This window comes from Malurus melanocephalus, unplaced genomic scaffold, assembly GCF_030028575.1.
Source record: "Malurus melanocephalus ecotype Western Australia unplaced genomic scaffold, MMel_1.1 scaffold_74, whole genome shotgun sequence".
Lineage (NCBI taxonomy): Eukaryota > Metazoa > Chordata > Aves > Passeriformes > Maluridae > Malurus > Malurus melanocephalus.
The window spans coordinates 1149649-1174556 of NW_026623306.1; the positions used below are offsets into that span (position 1 = coordinate 1149649).

The 24908-nt window shown below is 41.4% G+C and overlaps 1 protein-coding gene across 1 annotated transcript; it reads right to left on the reverse strand.

Annotated features, from left to right (window-relative positions):
- Positions 1-340: 340 nt before the first annotated feature.
- On the reverse strand, positions 341-23233 carry PODN (podocan). The gene is made up of 10 exons (XM_057367020.1): positions 21639-23233; positions 19973-20066; positions 18391-18455; positions 14263-14372; positions 12395-12551; positions 10865-10980; positions 8387-9044; positions 5927-6075; positions 4099-4306; positions 341-3054 (listed from the first exon to the last, which is right to left on the reverse strand). The coding sequence occupies exons 1-9, from the start codon at positions 21876-21878 to the stop codon at positions 4132-4134; spliced, it is 1764 nt and encodes a 587-aa protein (XP_057223003.1). The 5' UTR covers positions 21879-23233; the 3' UTR covers positions 341-3054; positions 4099-4131.
- Between the last annotated feature and the right edge of the window lie 1675 nt (positions 23234-24908).

The following is a 24908-nucleotide window of genomic DNA, read 5'->3' on the forward strand; positions in this document are numbered from 1 at the left end:
CAGCACCCCGGGGAGGCAAAGGGCAACACTCCGTGTGGGGAAGGAAAACCACTGGGGAAGATAGAGCTCTTGCGGGCCTTTTCCTCCAGAAATCCCCAAATCCYAAGCCATGGGGTAATCTGGAGCAGGGCGCTGTGGGGCAGGAGGCGGGAGGGGACAGGGAGTAAGCGCTGGGTGCCACATCCCAGGGGAGGTCATGGGGCSAGGATCCCAAAGGAATGGGATGAGGGGGAGAATGAATGGCTGCAGAACGGCTTGTCCACATGGCAGACACAGATGGGCTACGTGCCCACCGCCTGAAATAAAAGCTCATTATCCATGGGCTATTTTTGGCACCTGATTAATTCTTTATAGYTCTCATGCTGCATTTGTACTCCTATTGCTGTGAAAAATCATAGCTCAGAAAAATCCCATTTACCCCCATTTTGTGCAGTGTACTCTGTAATGAGGAAACATGGCTTTAAAAAGAAAAACAGCATAKAAACCCAGACCTCAGTCTGCATACAGACCACACTGGAATACCAAGCATGTGCAAGTGCATATTTAGGGATAAAATTGCCAACTGGACTTTYTAGACTTCAAGTTTTCACTGTTCATACATTTATCTCAGCCTTAAACACTTATATTTGTCTCTTTCCCAAATCCTAGCAAATCACAGGAAGAAAGTTACRTGAAAGCAACATTTGTGCCTCTTTGTGGGAGCAAAGACCAACTTCCCAACTCCCATTTTTACTAATGGAAATAATTTAATTAGAGCCAGTTCCCCAGTCCTGCTCCACGCAAGGCCTGGATTGGATTTCTGGATTATGGGTACCACCCAGAGTCAAAAAAATAYGTGGGCTTAATCCCGTGGACTTTTGACTATTTCTCAACATCCTTCTCCTTTAAAAAGGCATCTCTGACTCCTTTAAAAGAAAGAAGTAAACTATAATTTTGGTCTGACAATATTAAGTCCAATGTCATAGGTGCTGATGTTACTAAATAAGTGAGGAATCAGGCCTGTGGTTCTCCCTCAATCTCTTACAGAACTATCAAACACTTCTGGGRCATTTGAGACTTTTACTGGAGAAGAGTAGTCATTGTTTTTTTTGGGGATTTATTCTCCAGCTGGAAAACATTGTCCCATTTAGAGAACATTCAGTGTGCARCTGTTTTGAAATAAACTTGTAAAAGGGTTTCCCAACTTTACCTGGTCTATACCATATGTATCTTAAACTGTAGATGGGTCTCCTTTAGCAAAGGCTGCCACTTGCTCAAGAAGCTTAACAGTRTATGTATCATCCTGACATTTTGGGTCTGATTGCACAGGTGCTCAAATGAACCTTCACCCCTGCATTCACTGCATCAGAATCTCGAGGGATTCAGAGAATTCTGAGGTACATGACTTTTCACAGAATCATAGTCCAAGGGACTGAAGTTTAAAGACAATAGAACAGTTCTCCATAAAACTGCACACATCTGCACATTCTCAGCTTGTTCASGAGTTTAACAAATTGGTCATATTCACCAAAGACTAGCAAAATTTCCACGGSTGTTTGCTGGAGATGGCTAATTGCCTTGAGCTACATTCTGTAAACATTTTACATAAAAATCTATCCCACCAGTCAGTTGGAAGGCTATTGTACTGCTCAGCTGTATAGCTGATATTCAAAAATGTGTGGATTTTGCAATTTTTAGGGCCAAGCTTTTACTTTTTCAGGAAGCAATCTTTCCTTGTATGATTAATGATTGTGTTGAATTGTCTAAGGTAGAAAACAACAGCTTGAAATTACTGTCATGTGCTATGAGAAACCAAAGGGAGAGTGTGGAACTAGAGCTCCAGAAGGAAAACAGCTGGTAAAAAATTAAGGCAACTGTTTCCAAGTAAATCCTGGAATGCAGTATGCAAAACAACACATGTTGGGGTTTTTTTRAGGATCAGAAATCCTCAAAAGAAAAGACCATTTCGTCAAGCAGATTAGCTGCCTGATGAAGGATATTATAACCAACTAAGAAACTTGTATTTCTGTAGGTCTTCTTTTCCTTGTTCTCCTTATTTTCCATGGTTACAACAGGAGCTGAGAGCACTCAACGTTATAAAATAGGGTGACTTTAAGGGAGTACAACAGCAGGCAGTGTTTCCAGACTTGAGCTAAACAAAGAAATTTCTCTTGACACTTTTTAGTTTTCTCCTAAGACAGCCCACACTCACTCATTTCTTCTACATCATTAGTCTCACTCCTGACAATCAATGTGAATGAGATACACTGTGACAAATTCTACCATATACATTAAATTTCATACTGTCACTCTATCCTCTGATCACACCTTCAGAGACATTCACCCAACTGYCCCATGGGCAAACAACAGCAAGACAGAAATTTTACCAAAGCTCTGGAAGGCAGACATACAGATTATATGTATATATATATTCACAAGAGCAATTGTTTTCTCTTAAAACCTTTCTAAAACAGGAATATACTGCAGGCATTGGCAGTACAGATAAAATATTATGGGATCCAGCCTTATTTTGTTTTTCTCATCCAAATATACACATTGTTATAACAAAGAAATAATTGCACCCAGAATTATTACTGCTGTTTGATGACCAAAATGCCTCATACACTGCTCTRCATGTGAAACTACTGCAAACGTCCATCTACCCTGGTCAACAACAGCTTCTTTTGGGTGGAGGAAAAGAAAAGAGGCATAAACTTGGTTCACTTAAAATGCAGTGACAAAAATGGCATTTGAAGGCGTGTGTTCAAAACAGTCCCATATTGTTATTACAGATGGAAACAGTGAGGGAAGAGAACAGAAGAAACAAAAGCCAGCTTTTGTGAGTTCCAGAGCAATCCCTTATGATCCTGGGTCTTGTATAAGATGATTTGGAAGCTTTGGAAAGGCATTCAGGGTCTCTCCCTGAATAAGGCACTGAAACACACTGTCTTCCATGAGCCTGGCCCAGTGCCATGACAGTTTCTGCGTAATTCATTGCACGTTTTGCTAAGTGTTCTCTGTATATCTACATAGATATATACACATAGACATATATGTATTTTTCCATATGTTTTCCTGCAAAACAGAAAAATAAAATAAGTTACATAATGGAATACAGAATTCAGAATAAGACAAGCTTGACATGTCACATGTGCCCCAAACTAAACCAAAGATGCATTGATTTTGAATGTACTCTAAGTCTGCAGATATAAATTATTTCTTGTTTAGCAGAGTTTTCATATAGCCCAGCCAAGAGGGCTAATGTTTGACTTTCCAAGTACCTTCTGCCCTTTGCAAGCCTCATCATCTTTTAAGCTTATTAGCACTATTCCTAGCAATTCCTTGTGTCATTCTCAGTGACAAAATGTTGATTAGGGACAAAACTATTTTTTAACCCACTCTTAGAGTTTAGATTTCYGGAAATAAAGAGCAGTCCTGAATGTCACAATCTTTGAACATAAGATGCTTAAGAGATGGAGTAAGTAGATCACTATTATTATATATTCTTATGAAAAAATGGTAATTCTTCACATATCATCCTCCCTTATCTATTCCTCKGCAGCTGAAAAGATATTCAAGTAGAGACACTCTTCTTTCCTTAAGAAATACAATAACTACAGCATTATCTTTTCATTCTGAGTGGTAAGTGATTGAAATACTCCTTGCGACATTTGTAATCTTAATGACATGATTAACAGACACCAGTGTTAATGGGTCCAATGTTACTTTAATTTCTCCTATTTTTCTACCTGTTTTCAGTTCACATCTTCTGCATCAGCAGGCTTCACAGTTTGTTCTTTGTTTTCCTTTTGAATGAAGTGTTTTAAAGTATCATGAAATACCTTTTCAATTTTTATTATCAGAATTTTTAACTATCGTGTCTGCTGTGGCTATAAACAGAAGCCAATAAGAACAGCCYACTGCCTCTGATAAAACAGATATATAGTGTCTCATTCTACAAAACCCTTCTGATTTGCAATTCCCAGTCATGTTTTAGTGGAAGCTTTGAGTTCAGGATTCAGACCCTCGTTATGCCTCAATCATGTGTGTAAATTGGACTTATGAAAACATAAGAATCTGAGAACTGGGGCCTTGATTTAACTCAACTACAGCTGTTACCTCTCACATGATGGGATTGTGCGAGTTCACATTTTATCTCAGGTCTTCCTCCTCTTCCTCTTCCTCATCTTCCATTTCCTCTTCTGAGTCATCYTTATTCTTTGAACTGTTGCTGAATTCAAGGTTCCCCTCAATATCCAGGACCTGTAAGTGGTTCAGGTTTTGGAAGATACTTTCTTTCAGTGCTCCAACTGCAATCTTATTAAACCTGTAAACAAACAAAAAGGGCCTCCTGTTAAACCCATTTTTATAACCAACATAGAAATAAGGAGACTAAGAGGAAACCATTCTGCAGCTACTCTAACTTTACACTGACCCCAGTTACTCYAAGTTACCCTGACTCACAACAGCCCTCTAGAAGTGTTGACTCCTCTGGATGGGGGWAGGGAAAGAAATCATAATATTGGAATTCCTCCCCCACAAATTCTTTCTTGCTATTCTGCTTTCTCCTTCCCAGAGAGGAAAGGCATCTGGTCCACAGCCTACATTTCAAAGTGTAACTGATTTTTCCTGACATTCTGTGTCATTCCTTGATCTTTTAATTCTTCACCTAAAAATTCAAAGTATCCCTTTAGAAACAAAGCAGCATGCAATAAGTATTCAGCTGTTATTTGGGTTTCCAGGAATACAAATAAACTAATCTGCRGTTTAAGAACCTGTCACACACACTGGTCTGTTACTCTTGAACATGATTAAAATTCTATTTTTCTGTAATACTCCATACATATATTATTGTTTCATAGCACTGCAGTGATTAATGGCCTCCCATTAAAAATACGACTGAGCTTGGGTGGGGTTGCCTCCTGAATATGTTAGCAAAACTGTTTTGCAAATTCCTTTTTCCTTTATATAAAAATATAGAATGTAGTATGTGGTTTCTGGTTCACATCCAAGCATTCACTAAAATCTCATAAATGTGAGCAGCTGAATAGACAGACTGCTCTAATTTACACCAGACTTTGTAATTTTATTTGCTTGGTATGGAATCAGTCATCCATAAAGGTATGCTCCAACTATTCGAATTACAGGGCAGTTCAGATGCATACAGACAAAATAAGACCATATTTAGTCTTGTGTAGGCTAAGCTTTTTGCATACATCCATTGGATCAGCTTAATCAGATATTCTGTAGGGATTCATAAATTACGTCAAATTAATATTTTCAATAATATTCCATCAGATTAAAACTGAATCTATTAGGGGAACATGTTCACTTCTTGTGGTATAAATCTCTGCTTAAATCAGTTGTTACTGTGAGTTTACATCATATGTAAAAAAAAGGTCAGTATCTGTCATCTATGAAAACAAAGTCCTCATCCAACTGACAGAGTGGGAAAAAATCCAGCAAAGCTCCTAAACTCAGTTACGTAACTGTCACAGTTGTAACTTGTCATTTGTTCCTGACAAAAYTATCAAGGGAATGCACACAACTCCAAGATTAGTCACACACACCTCACTGGAGGAGGATTTTGTTAAAATCCAGGGCCAACAGACACAGGCAAAGCTGTACTTCTACAAGGGGTCGGTAAACTTTYGGCTCACAGCTTAATATTGGAATATGACATCATGTTAAACATTAATTTGCCAGAATTACTGGCATGTCCAATCCGTTCTAATAAGCACAGAAAAGACAAGCTCTCTGAAAAGAGCTTATTATGTGTATCCATGTCTTTCCTGAGCAGATGAATATAGTTTTATCACATATTRCTATAAACCAAAGATGCTTGTTCAGAAAATAAGGATTTCAAATACTTTCTWAAAAGTAAGCAATTATAAAGAGGATGAAGAAGGAAAAAAGCTTGTGTGTTGAACTGGAAACTTGACCTTACCTGAGGTAAATCCCCTTTATGTTGGGTGTGGATTCAAAAGCATTCTCTGAAACCGTTGTGATCTTGTTATTCTGGAGATACAGATATTCCAGAGATTCTGGCAAGCCTAATGGGATAGATGTCAGCTGGTTGCCAGCCATGTCTAGTGACTGGAAGGAAGAGACAAAAAGGAATCAAATAACTGAATTTAAATATTAGAAACACTCCAGAAAGAAATTTAAGTTTGAAGCTATATTTATTATAGAATAAACTAATTTAATCTACCTCTAATTTGCATCAAGGTAAGTGTGCTCAAGACAATTCTACTCTCTTACACTCCTGTTGAGCATCTTGATTTCACATGAGACATCATGCTRGTTTGTTTCAGAGTTCCAGCATTTCTTTATCTCTGTCCCCAGCCTCTAGCCCATGTCTGCTTTAAGTAAATTAAATCCAGGCTGGGTTTCAGATATGCATCGGAATTTCTTGGAAGCTGCTACTGCAAACACTTCACTGGCTAAGGYTGGTGATAGGTACAGTTACACATAAAACCATCTGGAAATATTCTAACATGGAGAAGGTACAAAGACAGCAGGACTAAAAGTAATGATGATTTCTCAGATTAATTTTATGCAAGAGAAATGTTTTGTTATCCTCTATTGCAGCATTTTCGTAGCACCAACCAGGCACACACTAGTTACACACTATTCAAAGCCACACTTCTGCAAACAATTGTCCTCATTCCAGTGTTTTTATTCCTCACATAATGCCAGTCTGGAAAACAATTACCACAGAATCATAGAATTGTTTAGGTTGGAAAAAAGCTTTAAGATCACTGAGTCCAACTGTTAACCCAGTACTGCCAAGTCCATTATGTAAATGTCTCGCTTTGCAGTTTCAGAGTCTCCAGTGATTTCCATGGAAACAGTGTGGAYTGAAGCATTCACTAAGTAYATTCATGATCAGGGKCTATGAGATGGTKATTKGCCAAATTCTATCCRGTGCACCAACCCAGAAACCAACAGCACAGTTGAGCACTTAATGATAAAAAAGATTTAGCCAGAAACAACCAACAAGAAGTAACGCTGTTACAAAGAAAAGCAACAGCCATAACTGTATCGTAAGTCCAGCAGAATTTTAAGTCTGTGCTGTTATCTGAACCCTGTTTAATGAGAGTGGGGGTTGCTGTGGGGATGGCCAATGTTTGATTCAGCAACACCTTATCTGGCTTGACACTGACTACAAGGGAGTGACAGTAGAACAAAAGTTCCACAAAGCATTTGTGAATCAGGACCTTTGAGAACAAAAGCTCATCATTCCAACCAACAACTCCAGCTGCCTAACAGGGCTCATGACCCATTCTTGTTTACAAATAAAACAACCTACATTTTATTAAGGTACTGCAGAAAAGCAATCCCAGCAGTCTGTAATTTTCAACAGCATCTTCYTTCCAGACTACTTTGCCTGTTATATTTGCACACACACACGTATCAATGAGGCACCAAGCAAATGCAAAATATATTATTAAAGCCAGGGACCAAATCTGCAGCTGGTGCAAACCAACAGCCCTACAGATACTGTTGTTGCCTTGCTGATTGACATTAACCGAGAAACAAGCTATTGGTTATTCCCAGACACAACAGAAAGGGAAATGTTCATATAGATTAATGTCAGGATTGTCTGAAAACACACTGGGGGCCAGTGTGACATATGCTCCATGTCCTTATYCCTGATCTGCTCTGAGATGTGCACACTTTGCCTGTGCAGTGACCTGACCATATGCACCCTCCATGGCTGCCATATGACATCAGCAATACCTTTCACTGCAGGAAAGGGGCCGTTGCCGAAAAGGAAATGCAGACAAATCCTTCAGCCAGCGTAACAATTCTGAAAGGTCATTTTGCACAGCACAAATGTGATTGTTCCTGCCYGCCTTATGGTTTGTGTTTAACTTTCTCCAACAATTAAGCAAATGAGAAGACTGCTGATTGAATCCAGACCTCCGAGCTGCTCCCCAGGTGCCTTAGCCAGCTGAGCTGCTAAATCCTACAGCTTGGCTTGTCTGACTATAAGCTGATGTGGGGGCTTTGAGAATTAAGAGTGTTTTTGTTTATGCATTCCTTCCTCCTGCTGTCTCTATTCAGAGCTGATTTTAAACCTTTTGGGAGACAAGCTATTTGAAAGGCCTAATTTCAGTTTTAATGACAACATTCACTGATGTTTTTCTAAAAATATAGGACACTGCCAGGGTTCATAAACAAAACTGTCTTTACATTTCCCAGAACTAGCAATCCATAGTGGACCCTGGCCAGCAGTGGAATGTACCCACCTCTGGCATAACAKCACATAATTTCTGCTCTAGAAACAACCCCAAAACATGAGGACCAAGCACGTTTAGGATTGGTGCTATATAATTTGATTTGCACAGACAGATGAGGACAGCAGCATCACTAAAATAATTAGAGAAGGTGATGTTTCTACCTGAAGACTGCTGAGTTCTCTCCATGCTCTTGAATAAATTGAATTTACTTTCAGTTTATTGTTGCTCAAATACAGTTCTCGCAGTTTTGTCATCCCAGACAAAGTCCCTTTTGGGATGATGCTTATCTCATTCTCCTTCAGCTTCAGAACCTGCAGATTCTTTGGAAASCCAAAGGGCACTGTGTGGAGATGGTTACCAGAAAGATCCAAGGACTTTAATTGCCTCAGTTTACGGAAGGCCTCCCGATGGATCTGGGGACTTTTGAGCTTGTTGTAGCTCAGGTTCAGCTCTTCAAGGAAGTAAGTGGTAGCAAAGTCATTCCTGTTAATCTCTGAGATCTGGTTATGAAGGATCATGAGTGTCTTCACTCGCCGGGGCAGCCCGCTGGGGATCTTTTCCAGCATGTTGTTGTACAGGTGGACAGTGTGCAGCTTCTTTAAGCCATGGAAGGCTAAGGGGTGAATACCTCGGGCTTTTAATTTGTTATTGTGCAGCAAAAGGTACTCCAGGTTCTTAATTTGGGTCAAGACATCTCTGTCAATCACCTTAATTGCATTCTTCTCCAGGTGGAGGAGGATGATGTTTCGAGGTAAACCACTTGGGATTTGTGAGAGGTTATTGCTGGACAAATCCAGATATTCAAGACTAGACAATTTCCTTGGGAAAGCAAGAAAGAAAACACTCTCCATTTAGATTCTGCAAGGTGAAACAACAACCAACTTCCTCTAAGATTTTACAATCTTTGCTTTAGAGCCTTTTTACCCCGCATAAGTGTCACTACTCACTGTCCTTTTATCATTCATGATATGAGGGATGTGGACACCCAAACARGGAGTTCCCATTTTGCCTTTAAGGATTAGGACTAGGCATTGCCACTGCTCTCCAGCCACACCAGCAAGAGAACATGCCAGAGTTCACAGACATCCAAACTGGCACTGGGCTGAGGCCTGACATCAGTTTTGCMGTCAGTGTTCTCATTTGATACAACAGATAGCAACATATGAGCAACTTTAGTGAACAAATACCACAAAGAAGATGCCATAGGAGCACCACCAGAACAGAGTTTAGCTCTCAGTTTCACAGAAACAAAGCCTGACCATAAGTCATTTCTATCTCTCTGAAAGTATATATTGAATCTGAAAAGCAGGTCTGCTTTCTAGATGAGGAAGTGTTACTCTTATGAAAAGCAGAAACGCTAACTCAGTRTCCCAGGCTAAGGTAGTGAACTTCTCCTGACCTCCAGTATTATGGAAGTGAGTCAAGGCTAGAGCTGCTTTGTGTAAGCTAYTGAATCTGGATTCCACGGTCTCAGTTGAAGCTAAATTAAATCCTCAGACCAGCCACTTAGACCAACTGGATGTGGATCAATGGTATTATATGCCAGGACCGAGGAATCCTTGTATTCCCTTGCATTTCAAKTCAGTTTCTCWGTTCAAATGAGAGTTTTRATCTACTTGACACTACATAACCCAYTGCAGRTTACTAGAAAGTTTTCAGGAAACATGAGAACTAATGTGTTACAGACATTACTTACTGGTTACTACACTGCTGTTCACACCTATCCAAGCATGCTCTGACTGAACAAATATAACCTTTAGGTAAAACACTTCCATTGCTGCAAATTTGTAAGATTTCTCCAAGATGGGAATATCTTAACAGAAATGTTACATCCAACATGACCTGGAGGTGAACTCAACACAGAGATTGAGAGGTTTCTAAGAATGGGGAATGGAAAAGGAAAGCACAGTTCAGTACATTTTTGTATCTGGAGATCAGGAGAGTGTACAGAACTGAATTAAGGGTAGGACCAATTGTGTGGTCTGGATTTTCAGGTAAGACAAGCATAGCATTCAGYGCAAGCAGAGAAAAGACAGTAAAAAAAGTGCAAAGTCCCAGGCTAAATCTARGACAGCCAAAGGCTATTTCTGTTGCACCAGTTGGTAGCAAAGCTTTTGCAGCCATCTGGCTCTTGAGCAGCACCATTGCATCCCTGCCTGCTCCAGCAGCCACCTGCACTGGGGTACAGCTGGGCACGGGGAATTCACAGCTCCGTGTCTGTGGCTGCTGTTATCTTCACTGAAACACACAAGTGAAGGTCTAGCTTTTATGCCCAGTGAAGTGCCCTAGAAACTAGAAATCCCAGGTTTGGAAGAAGACAGAATAGCTTTCAGTGTTGTTCTAGGAGGCTTTTCCCAGAAAGCCCTTAGTACCTGGTGTGTCTGGGCCTGTGGCAGGCAGGGTGTCATGCAGTTTGATGTTCAGTGTTCTGTATTTTGTATGAAACTATTCTGCAACCACTCACCAAACCTTTGCTTTTGAATGGCAGCATGTGCATCTCAGACTTAGCTGTGACGTGCATAACATTATTCAGCTTTTAATAACTTTACTTTTTGCKTTTTACTTTGTTCAGTAGATGAATGACTGTACCAGACGGGGCAGACAGACACAGAGGTACAAACTGCACATCTCAGTCTCACCAGAAAGTTTCGTTGTCCATTCCCTCATTAGACAAGTAATTATTCTGCAAATACAGCTCCCGCAGACCAGCAAGTTCACTGAAGGCTCCTTTGGGAATCTTCTCCAGTTTGTTGCTCTAGAGTCACCAGAAGCACAAAGAACAGTATTTGGCATGAATCAACACAACATCTGGGYTCTGCTCAATTAACACAGGCAATTAAACTTCACAAAGGCTAGACATAAGATATTTCAGGGGGCATCATAATGTGATGGACAGACTGAATCAGATTCATTTGCCAACTAATATAAAATAGAAACCAACACAGACAGATTTGGCTGAGTGTCTCAATGGATAGTAAAAGAAAAAAATCACATCTAATGTCACACCTTCAGACACTTTTGCTCTACTGTTGGCTGCCTCTCCTTTCTCATTGTCCTGTTTTATCCCAGTCAAAATATTGAGGTAATATTACTACTGACAGATGGTGCACTTGCAAATAAAACACTCATTTCTCTGCTCATCTCTTCTGCCCTTAACACAACTGGGGACAGCAGGGAAGGAGGCAAGTTCAAAGTGTAATCCTCCAAGTGTGAGATTCCTTTGGGAGATAATGATTACCTATAAGCATAAAAAAATGCAGGGGATAAGAAAGTTTATCCTTAGCAGGGAAATTCCAGCAATTTAAAGGATTGCACTGGTTGTGTTTATTTTTCTTCAAGCTGGAGAAGCCTATTCTCTTGAAGGCTTTAACAGGAATTCTGGTGAAACCTTCAAGGGAAAAGAGAGCTGGGAGGCAGCACAGAGCTGCCTCAGTCCAGGGCTGATAACAGACTCCAGTTTCTGCACGTCCAAGGAGCTGTCAACACTCGGAGCAAGCGGACCCAGCACTCCCATCRCTGTGGCTCTCCCATTGCTAAGGCTCAGATCTCCAGCACACACATGATGAAGCATTTTTATCAGGATCAGATGACATGGAATTAAAAATACTGGAGAGTAGTTAATAGCACAACTCTGCTAWTGTATTGTTGCTGGAGTTGTAGCAGTAGAGAATGCCTGATCCAAACTGAATTGCCAGTTCAGTAGCAAGGAGGAGACACGGATGGTGGGAAACAGTGGTCTGTGAGCAAAACCAGTAAAGAGTGGGTAAACAGCTGTCAGGGAAAATGGCATCAGTGRCAAACTTCACTGGGAGGTCATGGAGACATGGCTGTGGAATGATGTTCCTTCCTGTTCTAGTATGTATTAATATTGTTACATGCAGGGAAGAGACCAACAATGCAACCACACAGGAGTTTGCAATACATCCCCTGGAAAGCACAAAAAAACATTTCTGTCCCCTGTGAGATTCTGGTGATTTGCAAAAACACACTGTTGCTTATGGACAAAAAAGGCAGGACATGGGGACAGCAACTGTTGAGAATACAGCAGGCAATACTTAAAATGGCCTGGGGATGTTTGCTGGTGCACCAGAGTGTCTTGGCTTTGTGGTCTGAAACCCACACAAACACAGTCACAATCCTAAAGGATTACAAAACTTTGYTGTCATTACCTGTAAGTGTAATTTATATAGTGCTGGAGGGAGATTCTTTGGAACATACTTCAAGAAATTGCTGGACATGATGAGTATTTCCACATTATTAGAGCCATTGAACATATTATCAGGTAACCCAGCATCTGAAAGTTTGTTGTTATGAAGATACACAGATCTGTTGGAAGAAAATAAAATATGAAGTTTWACAGATAGGGAGATCTGGAGTTTTTGTTTACTGAAAGAAAGCTAGTTTAAAACTTAATTTCAATCTTTTCTTCTTTCCTTGAGATAATTACATTCGTTTTTAAAATGTGCCCTTTAATTTAGCAAGGGATAGAGATGTCAAACCAAATGGCYGGCCCAAATAATTTCTGAAAGTTAGAAATCCAAAAATTCAAAAACCAAACCTGCATGTGAAAACAAATTTCACAAGTGCCCTTGACTGCAAGCCTGGGACTGTGCAGAACTTAGAAACACAAATTAATGTGACTTCTTTTTAACAACAGATATGATAGATTTTTAATGATTTTGATTACCTCTTCCTTTCCCATGTTTACCGCCAGATGCAGCAGGCAGCTAAATTTGTAGAGACAAGTTAAAACTGCAAAAGTATCAAAGTGTGCTTTTTTAACTTGTTCTTGGATTCTCTACCAGTTGCAGAGAACTTGGCAACATCCCTCTGGAAGGAAGGAAAGGCTCAGTATGGAAATACAATTGTGTGATCACACACTCCAGGGAGTTCAGAGCTACACTGAAAGTATTGTTTACCCTGCATGGTCAGCTGTACTTTTAACTCACAAATATTTGCCTTTCTGAAAAACTTACTCTCCAAATAATCAGTCTGAGACCATGGACTCTGCTGGGGATAAACAAAACAACTGAAACAATGTGTTGGGATTTTATATTAACAATCTTGGAAATCAGTGAGTTCCCATTATGATTAAAATTAGTGTTGGTATAAGAAAGTGTGGAAAACACTTCAGAAGAGTCAATAATTTCAATACGGAATCAAAATACAGCARTTTCTGCACCTCAAATTAAGGAAAAAAACATGTATAAATCTAGCTTCTTTCATCATGAGATATTGCCAGAAACCTGTGAGTGACTCAGCCCTTTCAGCTTCCAAGAGTCTGAGAGACTAAAGGCCCAGGAAGTGCAGAGCAGCTCAAGCTCTCAATGGATTCAGTGGGAAGGGAGAGTTCTGCAAGACTGGGCTGTGGGGTTTCAGCTGGGTCAGCTACAATCAACAGCTTCCAAACTTGGCTGCATGAATTGCTCCCAGCAGAGTTTGGGATGTCTTTGCAAGATGTGGATGGTGCAGTGTTTGGCTGCTGCAGATTACTCAAAACCCCTTTAGAAAAGCCCATACCTCACAGGAGGTGTTCTGTGGGCCTCTGAGTTTGATGTGCTACTGTGGATCCAGGTGAGAAAACCACAACCTGAAAATAGCAGAGACCTTTGGCAGCAGTTCTGGGSTATGAACCCCTTCTGCAGGTGCTGAAGTGCTTACCTTTAACAGAATTGAGTTCTACTGCTCTCAGTACTGKACTCTCCACCTGATTTTACTTTTAAAAACTAATGAACTATAATAAAACTAGAGATTTCTAAACAGCTAATCTCCATTTTGAGAAACTAAATCTATTCTCTTCAACACTGATACACAAATAAAATTGAGATAATTTCCTTTTATATTTGCAAAAGTGTCTGGCAGCTAGCAAAAGCSCTGGGAATGTGTTTGTTTGATCTTTCTTGCTGAGAATAATAAACAGCTTTCCAAAAACACAAGTGGGCAATAATATAGTTTAGCCAGAGAGTTTCTTATCGCCCACCAACTGCATCCAAGCAGTGGCAGAACACCAGTATTGTTTTACTTCCCAGTCCCTTACCTCAAGTTTGGTTTCTGTCCAAATGTGAGCCCATATATCTTAGTGAGATAATTGGCTGCAAAATCTGCACTGATCAAGGTATTTGGAAGGAATTTTGGAGCCACTGTTAGCTGTAAAAGAAATATACAGGGGAGTTCCAATTAAATGCAACAAATGTTTTAACCAAGTATTAGACCAGCAGCAAAACACTTGCAAATTTATCTTCCCTAAACAGGCAAAGATAAATTAAGCTGAAAGTAGATTGCATGAACAAAAACAAATTGTCCTCACTCACTAATCTCTCCAGGAAGGAGACAGACTTTTGCTCTAAGATATGAAAATGTTTGTTTTGGTTGGAAGGGTCCTGTCTCTTTTTAGTGGAAGAAATCAAGAAATTATTATTCAGAGAGCAAACACTTTGCTTATTATTATTCCTAATTCCTCAGTTTGCTGTGCCAAACAACTCCAGCCCACCTCACAGTGACCTACTGCTTATTCTCTTATGAAAGTGTATTGTGGAGGGGAAGTGTCACTTCACACCTCTGTTCCACTGCATCCATTTATGATGATCTCTGCAAGGGGGATTCAGGCTCCCAAAGAACAAGGAGCCAAATGATGGAATATCAAAGGGCACTTCAAAGCAAATACCTCCTGTACAGCCATACTTTGTGTAATAAACAAGTGATGTATCARGAAATACAGAGACCCTGTCTCCAAAACTTTATAGCTGACAACAGGTATAGGATTGAGTGTGTTTGCTCTTGATCCATTGCTATTTTTACCAGTGATTTTAAAAATTAATGTCTGCATCTGAGCAAATTAGAGGAGTGAAAAGCAATGATCAAAAAAAGCTCAGTTTTACAGGACAYGCAGGTAATACAACAGCCAGGTTCACTGAGTGGTTGTTAATAGCAAAGTCTTTCATAGAAACCAAGAGTACAGATTACAGTCCAGGCTGGATGGAGGACAGTTTTCTGGGAAACACAAACCCACAMGTTTTATGGATAAAAATAAAGCCCTTGGGAAATAAACTATTAACACAGTGCTGTAACAGATGATCCTTGAATAGAGAAGACACTGAATTGTAGKCAGCAGATGCAGCCACCCTGGTTACAGGTATTCACTGCAGTACTAATGAGACCACTCAGTGTTTTCCATGCACTCCAAAGGGCTCCAAAGGGAGAGAACAACTATCCTAGGGAGACACTGAATTCTTTGAGATCAGGATGGGAAACTGGAGCAATGGMAGAGCTCTGCCTTCTAGCCCGAAAGTCATGGAACCTGTAATCCTCCTCACAGCCATGTTGTGTGAAACAAAACCTGGTCCTTTCAGCCAGCAAGGCACAGCAAGACTCACATGATCAGAAAAGATATTTTTCAAACTTTTATTACCATCAAACTGCAGTTGGTTATGAATAGTAGTGTAAAACCAAAACTATTTAAAATATTAACACTGTGTGAGAGAACAGACACTTTACTGGAGAACTGCCTAACCCAAGCCTTTAACTATGTATTTATCTAAAGAGTGTCTACACCCCTCTCAACTGCTGTTGTCAAGTGTGCATTGATGAACTCCATCCATGAGCTTCCAATTTACTGGACTCATAAAACAGTCTTTAAAAAAAAATGAGTACATTATTTACTGTTTTTCATTTTCAACTGTCCCAAAACCTCCATCCTTAGCCTGCCTTAAACATTAAAAAAATATTTTTCCCACAAATCACTCTCCTATCAGTATTTCCAGATGGTTTGTGAGCACTGGAATTAGGCATTCTGCATATTACTGCAGTTGCTCTTGGCTTTAATCTCTCACCTCCTGATCTGGGAGAGATGAATTCAGGGAAATAAAAGAACACATCTCTGACTAAGAAGGTTTGACAATGCCTCAGAAAGAAATAAGTCTCTACCATGACATAATATTGACAATTCAGACACAGGAAACAAGACTTATCATTTTCATACACAGTGGTACATTAAARCTTTTCTCCAGTCAATTAAGTCGTAAATTTTATACAAAACAAGGGCATGGCTCAGACCTGTGGAATGAGAGACATCAGAACCACAAGAAAGAGAAAAGAGTTTAATCCAAAAGGAGTTTTCACTTTGCTCAGGAATTTACTTTGGCATTTCAGCACTTGGTCATGAGACTGATCTTCCCTGGTTACCTGCTTGAAGGATTCATGGATTATTTTAAGTGGTAGAAAAAATAAAGTCGACTTGATAATTTACTGCCTAACAAAAAGCAATCTACATTTGTCCAGCTGCAATTTTCTATCAATTTTACTGCTGGACCTTCCCTCCTGTATGGTAGTGTGTTTCTCCACTGTTAATTAATGTATTCAGAAGGTTAATACAAAAGTCATTAGCACTTTTGAAACCATTTCTCTTGCTTGGATCAAGCTTTGATAAAAAGAGAAGTACTGCATTCAGTTGAATCCCATATCACTTTGAGGGTATGGGGAAATGTAAACCCGTCACCAGCTCATAGTAAATAATAATGACAGCTCAGGATCTGAGAACCACCCAATAGTTTGGTGGAAYAATTTCTCTTATTAACAAGGTTTACTGTGCATTCTTTATGAGAGTGAGGTGAAAAATTAAAAAGGCAACTACAGCATCCGCTCTTTACTTGAAGTACTTGTTACTCCCAGGCCACAGAAGGATTTTAGTCTCTTACATTTCTTTTCTCTGACCAACTATGCCAGTTTAATGAAAGTTGATTTAGCTATGTCTGATGGGATCACAATGGAAGATAAAGCAGCTTTAAGATAATCCATAAAACAAGGAGCAAACTACCAGCAAATCCCTGCTCTCCTCCAGACACCACAGTAACTTGATCCACAGTGTTTCCTGCTGCAAAGGAGATGCAGTTTGAAGCCAATCTGGTTTGTCCTGGCTTGTGATTTATAAAGAAATGTGTTATTTYTGTGGGTCCACAACTTCTCACTGTAACTACTTCTGACATTCGCTGATGTTTGCAATTTCTTTTGGGATTCTTTTCTCTCTGCAGCAAAGCCAGAAAAACCAAACACTTTGTTTTGTTACACAGGGAAAATCAGAGTGCAAGGTTCTGGAATATTAGTCACAGTCTGGCTTGTTCCTTTTTATGGAGTTATTAACTGCCAAGATTGTTACATGGAAATGGTGCTTGAAAGAGAGAAAAGAGAGAGAAAAGAACACAATGTTACTGTACTAAGGAATGGGTTCTATTCTCARTCACTCAATACAGAAATGTATGGAGTGATTTGGATGTGTCTTGGCCTGACTGAAACCTGAATGGGGACACATGTATTTAATCAGAACATCAAATAGTCCCAGATTTTAAGAGGATAATAAAATATATATACAGACATGCAGTGAGAGAGGGTGGGATTTTTGTAGACAAAGAAGCTCTGCCTGATGTTTTAACTTRTATTTTCCTGTGGATCCTAGTTTCYTCTGTAGCAAATATTTGTGGACAATCACTGGGGATAAAGAAAGCCATAATGAGAACCACCCAGTTGCAAGGGTATATGAGAARCTATTTCATTTCCTGGCCATGGCARGAAARRTGTGCTTCTGTCAAGACATCCAGCCTGGGTCATTACCAGGAAAGCACCTGGGATCTTCTCCCACAAAAGAAGAAATTCAGCTCCTACCACTGCAGCTAAAAGAATAAACTAATAACACAGTTTCACTGTGTGCAGGTATCATCCCCRTATCAAACATAACAGGAATGGGAGTCAGGGAAAACTGGCTCAAACACCGGTACTGGGATGTGTTTATTCACAAATTTTTCAATCAGCCTCATCTGATAAAGCAACATTTCACATCAGTACTCCAYATAYAGGCAGGAACGAAATCTGCMTGCAGCTGCAGCTGATCCAAAGMCCAACAGTGGTAATTTATGCATCCAGGGACTCTCTACGTCCCTACACAAGGATAACCTTACACCATGTGAATAAATAAATAAGTATTCAAAATATACCTGCCTGTGTAGCTTCTAAATTTTTCACATACKGTTTTGACCTTAGATGAACCTGTATTAGAATACACTTTAGCACAGTTTTACTTATGTAGTATATACATTTTAAAAGAATTGACAACTYGCTCATTAAATTTTCAAAGCCCAATTTGAAAAGAGCTCGGAAAGGCTTCAGAGCCTCTTACCTTATTGTTTGCCAGGTACAGGTAATTCAGGTTCTCCAGATGCTCAAATGCTTCCTCTGGCAATCCTTAAAAACAGAAATAATTAATCAGTGACATTAGCACCTTACTGCCTTTCTGAGTGAAAATACCAGAGGGCAGCTTTCCCTCTCAGTATCTTTCATGTGAGATTGAAACACTTTTTATTTCGCTGAAAGCATCTGACTCAGACCTATTGTTGTCTTTTTAATTAAAAATAAAAAACCAAACCAAAACAAACAATACACACAGTTATGACAATGGAGGGCTATTTAAAATCCTGAGCATATAAGGCTTGTGGCCAAGCCCACTGACAAGGGTCAGRTACAGAGCTGTGCAGATCTGCTCTATGGCAGATTATCAGTGCTTGCAGCAACCTCACTGAGAACCTTCTCCTGTAATTTGCGTATGATACTGYGAATCTTTTTTCTTGCAAGGACATAATCTGAGATTGCTTAATGATCAGCTCAACCTGACAACTATATTGCCAAAATAAGCCCAGTATCTGCATGTCAGAACCCTTCTCTTGCTCTGCTCCCCCACAATACAAGTATCCAAACAGCAACCAACTCAGGGCTTATCCTCCCCCAATAATTATTAATTTCCAGCTGAGTCACTCGACCAGAGTTGCTGTCACAATGGAAAGCTGGAAGTAACACTTTCACCTGGCACTTAGATAACCATGAGTCAAAGGTGAAACTATTTCCCATGTCCAAATGAGTTGGACACTCAGGGCTGCCCTGAAGCTTGTGAAAGAAACGTGAAGGCCCAAAGATAATAATGTCAAAGGCTGAACATAYTAAGCACAGCCTTTCCTCTGCTGTGGAATAGTGCTCTGCCTTGGGGCCCAAGTATAATGTGGCCACATTTGCAATGAATTTTGTTCTCTATCAGTGCAATAAAGATAAAAAGAGATCAACTGGGTGACATATGAATTAATAACAATTACATCTTTAGTATCCCACATACTCTAYTCCTCTCTTACTATTTACTCCAATTCATCTGTTTCTTTCTCTTTCCTTACTAACCTCTTGTCAAGTTTCTCTAATAAGCATAAGACTGAGCAAGCAAAACCTGCCTGCAAAAATCAAAATGGTTTGAGAAGGGTAGAAACATCTTTATTTGCAATATRTCTATAAATTCATACCAAATTTGACAAGGACAAAACTGGACTAAACTGCCCTGACTGACARGACTGAACCAAACAAGGTCATTCAGGAGGAAATCATTCAGCATGTGGATGTTTCTGGTTCTCGAGTGCATTGCATGGAAGTGCCTGTGGGACCAGAGGGAGTTTCCTGGATGAGGAGATCTCACGCCACAGTACACAAGCTGCTGCCAGGTCTCCTCCACTGGTTCAGCAGGGCTGCATTCCTCTACACTGACTATTGTGTTTCGGATGATAAAGTGTCTCCATGATCTGTGTGGTGGCCAGAGGAGTGAGGCTCACAGCAAGCCACTCCAACCAAGGCAATCCATCACTCTGGCTTTCCTTATCAGCTGTCACTTGCCTCATTGCATAAGCTGGTGTTCTGGAGGCACAGGCTCTGTCCACCCCGTGGCTCACCTTTTGAAGTCAGCCTGTTGTTTTGCAAATTGAGAGTTTCCAGTCTATAAAGACGAGCAAGCTCTTCTGGAAAGATTTCTTCTATTTGGTTATTCTAAGAAAATGGAGAGTATTAATCATCAGCAAAGTAATCCAAGAAGGATCCCAGTAAACCCAGACTAAGAACTTCATAAAATCTGGAAGCGAACCCACCATGTCAAATCCTTGTCAAGACTTCTCTCAGTAATGAGCCAAACTCAGATCTCAAAACCAAAACATCCAAACCCAGCAGCATTTGAAAGCCCAACTTCTGCTCATCTCCAAGAATATCCAGTTTATGTATCGTTAGCACATAAAGAGTGTGATTATGCCGGGCAAGGCCCACAATCCATCTGCCACAGCCAAACTCTCATRGCTGCAGCAAAGCATTTGCTACAAGGTTGGCATGGTGGATTTCCAAGTTTACGGCTTCTGTTTTTCATTGGTTGTTTAAAAGCTACAGGCAGGAAGCATCAAATTAGACTCACTTTCAATGGTCCTGCTGTCAGGGGTGACTGCCATCAGATTTTCATTGACATGCTGACTAACTTTATCACCATTAATGAATGGTTCTAGTTTTAGAATCAATGGTTCTAGTTTTAGAATCCATGGGACCAGTGAAGGACCCACTGTGTTGGAAGCCAGGCCAGTACACAGAAAGTGGCAGCTGCAGCTCCAGAAAGCTTCTTTTCTTTTGGCAGCAGAGGCAGGAGCCATGGCTAGCACASGCCTGGGACAGATCTGCTGAGGAAGGTGCCAGCTTACATTACYGTTTTTCTAACTGAAAAGCTCCAAACAAAATCTGCATTTTATCCATTGGAGAGAATTGACAGATGGGAGCAATAAACCAAAAGCAGTTGGTGAAGGGCYAGGCATTGAAAAGCTGAACTACTGCCACTGCTTTGAGGAGCAGAGCCACAGGGCTGACATGCTCTGGCCCTTCAGGTGTCAGAATACTGGCAGGGAAGGGACATCTGCCCAAATGCTGGTCACAGGGATCAATTAACTAACAGTAGAGCATGGAAACCTGCTGACAAGTCTAGGACATCCCAATTCTTGCTGAGGCTGGAATCTCACATCTTACATTTCTTTATCACAAGACATGAGGAGTCTGGAGCAGAACATTTACTGCAGGCATGACAGTGGTSTGGTGGCCACAGGCAGCACTGGCAGTGCCACTCAGGGTGATGGGTGGCCTTGGCCATGTCACGCCTGCTCCTGGCTGAGTCCGTGTGCAGCAGGGATAGATGGGACACTGAGGGAGATGGCTGGCCCTGCCTCTGGCCTGTCTCACTGCATCTGCAACACCTGAACTAACACACCTTGCCATCCAAAAATTTCTCGGTAATAAAGTCATTTAGCCTATCACCTTCAAAGACACTCAAAATGAAAGGCCTCCACTACAAACTTTCATTGGCCAAAGAAGAAACAAGAAATTGTCGGTTTTGGCCAAAAATTCTTCTCATGGAGCTGCACGAAAATGTGGAGCTCTTTTTGCCCTCCCTGGTCCTGAGGGGAGAGAATGCCGATAACCAGGCACATTTATGGGGCTCAGGAGCCGGGCCTGCTGCACCTGCTGCTCCCAGGGGCTGAGGGAAGGCTCGGAGGAGCCGTGAGGGCACGGTGGGCGATGGAGGCACACTCTTACCTGCAGGGACAAGTGGTTGGTCAGCTCGGGCAGCAGCAGCGGGAACTCCTTGAGGTCGATGCCGCCGCAGTCCACGACGCCCTCCTGGGTGCAGCCGCAGTCGCGGGGGCAGGCGGGGCCGGGGCCGGGCCGCCGCCGCTCCGGGCTGCCCTCGGTGAAGTCGCTGTCGGCGGCGCAGCCCAGCGCCAGCAGCGCCGGGAGCCCCAGCAGCGCCAGCAGCGCCCGGACACCGGCGGGCATCGCCCCTGCGGGCCGGACAGCGGGTCAGTGCCGCGGGGACAGCACCGGGGCCCGGCCAGCCCCAGCCCCAGCCTCACGGCCGCTTTCCCGCTCTCCCCTCAAGGCACTTCGGGGACTGGGCTGCCCAACCAGTGGGTCCCGGGTATAGCATCCCCCGCACCGGCCCCGAATCCCCGAATTATTTATTCCTTTTTTCATATTGAGAAGCCCCAGATGGTTCCGCAGATTTAGGGAAGGGGTTATCCAATGTTAGCTCAATGTGGCTGTCGATCGTACCGTTCCCCAGAGTCTGGCATAGGAAGAAACTCTTCTCGTTATTTAAACACAGARGCTGGACAAGAGTGACTCTCGGAGGGGCTGCTACACGTGCATCGAGCAACAAAACCTCGCAGCTACTGAAAATAAAACGGGCTTCCTATGGATTTTGGACAGTGCTGATCTGAACCTAAGACACTTGGCTAATGTTCAGCTTTTATCTTTCTGGCAGCAGGTTAAAATAATCCAAACAGAAGTTGAGTATCTACTGGAGCAGCCAGCTGGCCCTAACCCAGCCCCCTCCGTCCCACTTGCTGCCCTTCTCAGATTTCATACAGAAAGGTTTGCACTCAGGGCTGGTTATGGCTTATCGTTTATCCTCTCTGCTATTCTTCAGAAAGAATTTCACAGTGATGAGAAAGACTTGGGCTGATCTTTTAAGGTGAAAAGGCACGATGGCTTCATGACCTTATGAAATAATTATTCTGTTCTCTGCCAACCCAGATTCTTTCTTTGCATCAGAARCAAGAACTTCACAGAGCCAGACTGGCAGCTGTCAGAACTTCATGTCTCCATTTACATCCATTCACAGCTCTTTGCAGCTTTGCACCAGGAGGGCTTGAGTGCTTGGGAAGCATTGGAGAGMATCCTGCTCTCAGTCCCAGTCATGAAAGTGTTTAAATAATTCCTTTAAAAGCTGACTTACGCTTAAAGAAATGGGAGCAGGTGGGACTACAGGGCATAGCATCCCAAAACGTGGGTGCTGGTTTTGCTTAAGTCCTGGTCTTTTCTACAAACATACTGGGTAGATTATTTTAAATATTTATCATTTTGTGCTTGATCCCTCTTTCCCCTGCTCCATATTTTACARCTTCCATATCTGTAAGAGCTGAATAGAATGAAATTCATCTCTCTTATAAAACATTCCTTGTATAGCAGCTAGATATTAACACCGAGACCAAAAATGGCCATGTGAGTATGCCAACAGCAGATTAATAAAATCCTTAGTATTTGGTGACCTAATCTCAGAAAATATTTCAGAAATCTGAGAGAAAATMATCTCAGAAAGTATTTCAGCTCTCTAAGAAACTATTTTTCCTCTATAACAGCTCACCCTTATAGATACTTAGAAAAGAAACTATAGACAAAAAAAAACTTCTATTGTACAGGTCACAATCAACTCTGCTGTAACAACACGAGTGCTGTTCCTATAGCACAGTTGTTACACTGCAGTTGGTATTGGACTCTATAGAGTTGCAACATGCTGAATTTTCCACATCTATTGCTGAAAGAYGTTAGAAAATTAACATGAAATATTCTATCTGTTGCACACTAAGATTTTGAGGCAATCTCACCCCTTTATCAATATGTATGTGTCTGCTACAATGCCTTTGGAGGGAATGCTGCTCTAACACAGTGAGACACTTTGGATACAGGAACATCTGTGTACATCTGGAGTGCAGGCAGTAAAGCCAGGCAAGATTGTGATTTTTAGTTCAAAGAAAGGCTGAGGTAACTCACTCCATTTCAACTCATCCCCATGGGCCTGATTCAAAGCTTTATTAAGAAAGYTTCTGAAGGAGTAGCTAAAAACCCACTAGAAACAGTCAGTCCTCTTCCCTTGCTGCAGGTGGGCTTTGGATCAGGTTACGCCACCCAAAGATTGAAGTGATACTGAAATCAGCTCAAGGYTTTCTGTGGCTGCATCTTTCTGAATCCAGACACAACTGATACCTGCCCTTTGGTGCCTCACTGCATGAGAGTGCTACAAAAGGCACAGTCTCAAGAGGTAAACTGAAGTTTCAGGAGTCACTGAATGCTTCTCAGTGAGTACAGCTACCCCGGTAAACAACAGAATCACTTTCAAAATATCTCATCTCTGTTACCTATTACTTTCCACATACATTCTCACAGGACACACACACACAGATGGGAAAAACATCCACTGAAGGAGAGGATTCTCCTTCAAAATCAACAGCTTAACTGAGTTTGTTACACTGAGTATCCTGGCTAAAAGCTGCAGCAGAAAGGCAGGCTAGTGCTGCAGGTTTTCTGACAATCCAGCTTTAAATAAAAAAATAGAAAACTCACCTTTGCCGTCAGAAATCAGATGAATGGGGAAGAACATTTCTCTTGCCCTCACAGGCTCTCTCAGCTCATGCCATGTCAGTAATATGCACTGAGCTCAGAGCGAGTCTCCCCTTTCCAAGCCAGATCCTTTCCAGATGTGAGCAGCAGAATTAGAGAGAGTAAAAGGCAACCCTCTACCAGTGAGAGCTTCCTGTACTTCCCAACGAAAGCGAAGAGGAATTTTCCAAAGCCACCATATGGGAAAATGTGAGTAGGAAAGAGGAAGCAGCTATGGCCTGAATATAAAGACTTGGGAAATAAACAATCTCCCATTACTTTTGTCAACACAGTTTACAAGATCCGTGAGCGAAGCCAAAAGCCAGCATGCAGGAATTGGCAGAAGAGAAGCAGAGACCGTGTGTGAGCTTTCTCATTTCATTGCAGGAGCTGGAGCTGCACTCTTACTACATCTTCAAGYTTAGATGCATTCAACCCAAATCTGAATCCCAGGTGGGAATGTCCTCCCATTCTCTGGGGGTCTGGTTCAAATTAGCTAGGAACAGRCAGATCGGCAGTTTTCCCTGCATTTATCTCCTTCCCCTATAACTCTCCCTCCTTTTCAATACATCAACTGATCTTCAGGGACTAGCAATCAATAGGCTGAAACTGCAAATCTCTTAGAGGTAAAGTCCCCACATTTGCTGT